General features: G+C 56.4%; 1 protein-coding gene across 1 annotated transcript in view; it reads left to right on the top strand.

The window, feature by feature from the left end:
- Positions 1 to 3,193, top strand: part of GUITHDRAFT_143870 (hypothetical protein) — a gene marked incomplete at both ends in the record, with an annotated part of 4,761 nt that extends 1,568 nt beyond the window's left edge. Inside the window, 8 exons of the mRNA XM_005825773.1 lie at positions 442 to 599; positions 1,048 to 1,137; positions 1,411 to 1,501; positions 1,859 to 1,962; positions 2,440 to 2,497; positions 2,530 to 2,595; positions 2,823 to 2,902; positions 3,124 to 3,193. Coding sequence (XP_005825830.1) covers positions 442 to 599; positions 1,048 to 1,137; positions 1,411 to 1,501; positions 1,859 to 1,962; positions 2,440 to 2,497; positions 2,530 to 2,595; positions 2,823 to 2,902; positions 3,124 to 3,193 — 717 coding nt within the window. The remainder of the gene's footprint in view (positions 1 to 441; positions 600 to 1,047; positions 1,138 to 1,410; positions 1,502 to 1,858; positions 1,963 to 2,439; positions 2,498 to 2,529; positions 2,596 to 2,822; positions 2,903 to 3,123) is intronic.
- Positions 3,194 to 3,321: the final 128 nt, after the last annotated feature.

Raw genomic sequence — 3,321 nt, 5'->3', positions numbered from 1 at the left:
GATACATAGCATGTCACAATATGCTTTCGACAAGTCTTTGTCACGAAGAAATAGGTGACATACTCTTGGAACGTACCCCCAAAGGATTATCCTTCTCTTCGTCTGCAACCTGCTTCTCTACCTCCCTCCCGCCTCTCTCCTCCCTCTCCTTCGCTTCCCCCGCCACCCTCCTCCTCACTGACTACGTTGTGTTCCCTCTCTCTTTCCTCTGCCAGTACTACCTTCTTACTACTACCTTCTCCTTCCTATCCCCTCTTCCTATCTCTTCAATCCTCCTCCTCTATCTTCCCTCTCACCCACCCTCCTCCTTCTCATTCCCCTTATCATATTCCGTCTCTCCTCCTCCTCCACTACTACTTTCTCCTTCTCCTTCCCTCTTCCTATCCTTCACTCCTTCGCTTCCCCAGTTGTTGCACTGTCTCCTGCTCATCGTGTCTTCAGGCTAGCAGAGCTCTCGTGAACGCCTGGATCGAGGACTCTGCTCGTGTCGTGCGAGGGTGTGAAGCTTCGTTGCTGAATGCCCCCTTCCGACATGGCCGAGCGTCGGACGTGCAGGACAAGAAGTATGTTGAGTGGATCTGCTGTGAGTTCACACCCAGGTGCGATAGGAATGTTTGTGTTCTTACATTGTATGGTGAAGATGATGATGATGAGGAGGAGGGGGATGATGATGATGATGATGATGTTGATGATGGAGATGATGATGATGATGATGGAGATGACGATGACAATGATGACGATGGAGATGATGGAGATGATGATGGAGATGATGATGATGATGATGATGATGATGATGATGATGATGGAGAAGAAGATGATGATAGAGTTGATGATGGAAATTTCATGGACAGCGGAATGATGAATGCGCCGTATGCCATCATCATGTCAACGGCTGGTCGTGGAGCAGGAGCAGGAGCAGGAGCAGGAGCAGGAGCAGGAGCAGGAGCAGGAGCAGGAGCAGGAGCAGGAGCAGGAGCAGGAGCAGGAGCAGGATCAGGGCGGCTGGTTGGGCACGGGGAGGACCAAGTGAAGTTGTTCACTTGTTAGATGCGAATATCTGACGAGCATGAAGATCGGAACGTTCAAGATCGCAGAGGCGACGCTGAACAGATCGCTGCAGTGGATGAGCGGGACCTGGTCAGTCAAAGTTGTTGATGCCTTTCTCCTTCCATGCAGCATCCTCCCTCCTTCTCCCTCTCCCTCCCTCCTTCTCCCTCTCCCTCCCTCCTTCTCCCTCTCCCTCCCTCCTTCTCCCTCTCCCTCTTCCTCTCCCTCCTCCCCTCCCCCTCTCGATCTCCCCTCCCCCTCTCAATCTCCCTGAATCCTCTTCCTCCTCAACCGTTCTCTCCCTCCTATCGTTTTGTTCATGTCTTGTTGGCGTGTTTGCTTCTCCTGACCTCTCCTGCTCAGTCTAGATGAAGACGAAGGGAGAGAGGAGGAGAAATTCAACGACTCTGCTCGGACTGATTTCATCAAGCTTGCAGGGCACAGCACCCCCCAGGTCTCCTTCACATCCAGTTGCCTCCTCTACTTCCTCCACCTCCTCCTCCTCCTCCTCCTCCTGATCTTTCTCTTCCTCCTCCTCCACCACCACCACCACCATCGCTTCGTCCTTCTTTATCTTCATCTCCTCCTCTACCTTCCTACTCTAGCTGCTGATCTACCTACCTTCTCGTCCTCCCCTCGTTCTGCTCCTGTACCGCATCCCCTGCATTTCCCTTTTGCTCTCTCCCTCGTCCCCTTCCCCTTCCCCTTCCCCTTCCCCTTCCCCTTCCCCTTCCCCTTCCCCTTCCCCTTCCCCTTCCCCTTCCTCCTCCTCTTGCACCTGTCTAACTTTCTGCTTCCTCCTCCTCTCCAGGAACTCCCTTCGCTCATCTCGCGCTACGGGGACTCGTTCACAGCTACCAGCAAGCGGATGCCGGTGGGGGAGCTGGTGGACAGAGTTGCCGGGTTCCAGTGCCGGTGAGGAAGAGGAGGAGGAGGAGGGAGAGGAGAAGGAGCAGCAGCAGCAGCAGCAGCAGCAGCAGCAGCAGCAGCAGCAGCAGCAGCAGCAGCAGCAGCAGCAGCAGCAGCAGCAGCAGCAGCAGCAGCAGCAGCAGCAGCAGCAGCAGCAGCAGCAGCAGCAGCAGCAGCAGCAAGAAGAAGCAGCAGCAGCAGCAGCAGCAGCAGCAGCAGCAGCAGCAGCAGCAGCAGCAGGATCAAGAAGAAGCAGCAGCAGCAGCAGCAGCAGACGTTTGGGGAGAAAAGGAGGGAGGAGATTGGAAACGAGGGGTACGAGAAAGAGGAGAAGGAAGAAAGGAGGAAGAGGAGATGACGTTGGGTAGAGCGGTGGTAGGGTGAGGGAGGACGAGGACGAGGACGAGGACGAGGAGGAGGGAGGGGAGGGGAGGGGGAGGGAGGGTTGGAGGATGGATGTACAAATACTCATAATGGCATCAGGTACGCTAGTGGGAAGGAGAGCGGGAAGATACTCGGCGTGCAGACCGGGACGGAGCATGTGGAGCTGCTGAAGACGTACGCGGTGAGCAGGAGCAGGAGCAGGAGCAGGAGCAGGAGCAGGAGCAGGAGCAGGAGCAGGAAACAGCTGAGATGAGGGTAGAAGAAACGGTTGGGATAGGTGCAGGGAAGTGCGATCGAAGGAAGGGAAGAGAGGGAGGAGAGAAGGAGGAAAAGGGGGGGGAGAAAAGAGGGGGAATGGTATGGGAGGGAAGGGGTGGAGGGGAGGAAAGAAGCAGGGGAGAGGTGGGAGGAGCGAGGAGCGAGGAGCGAGGAGCGAGGAGCGAGGAGCGAGGAGGGAGGAGGGTCTGACATTCATCTCTCAGGGAGGGCATGGAGACGATCACGTTCGGTTGCTCGCGTTTGCCGATGAGTTGGGGCTGTGGGGCATCTGGGAGAGAGGAAGGTGATGAGGAGGAGGAAGACGAGAAGAGGAAGAGGTGCTGTTATGAGGATGACGTGTTGCTGGGCAAGGATAGAACAAGCAGGGGCAGGGAGGAGAAGGGAGAGAAGATGGAGAGAAACGTGGATGCAGGGAGGGAGAGAGGAGGGGGCAGAAGAAGAGGAGGGAGCGAGGGAGCGAGGGAGGGAGCGAAGGAAGGAGGGAGGAGGATGACAAGGGTGCAGGTATCAGTACCAGCATAAGATGGGGTCATGCACTCGAGGAGTCTTCAGAATGTGGCAGGCAACTCGATGACCCGAGCTCTCTTCCCCTTCTCTTCCTTTCCCGTCCCCTCCTCTTCCCTCCCTCCTCTTCCCTCCCCTCCTCTTCTCCTCCCCTCCTCTTCCCCTCCCCTCCTCTTCCCCTCCCCTCCTCTTTCCCTC

This window comes from Guillardia theta (genome assembly GCF_000315625.1).
Source record: "Guillardia theta CCMP2712 unplaced genomic scaffold GUITHscaffold_80, whole genome shotgun sequence".
NCBI classification, from domain to species: domain Eukaryota; class Cryptophyceae; order Pyrenomonadales; family Geminigeraceae; genus Guillardia; species Guillardia theta.
This window is presented reverse-complemented; position numbering and strand designations above follow the sequence as displayed.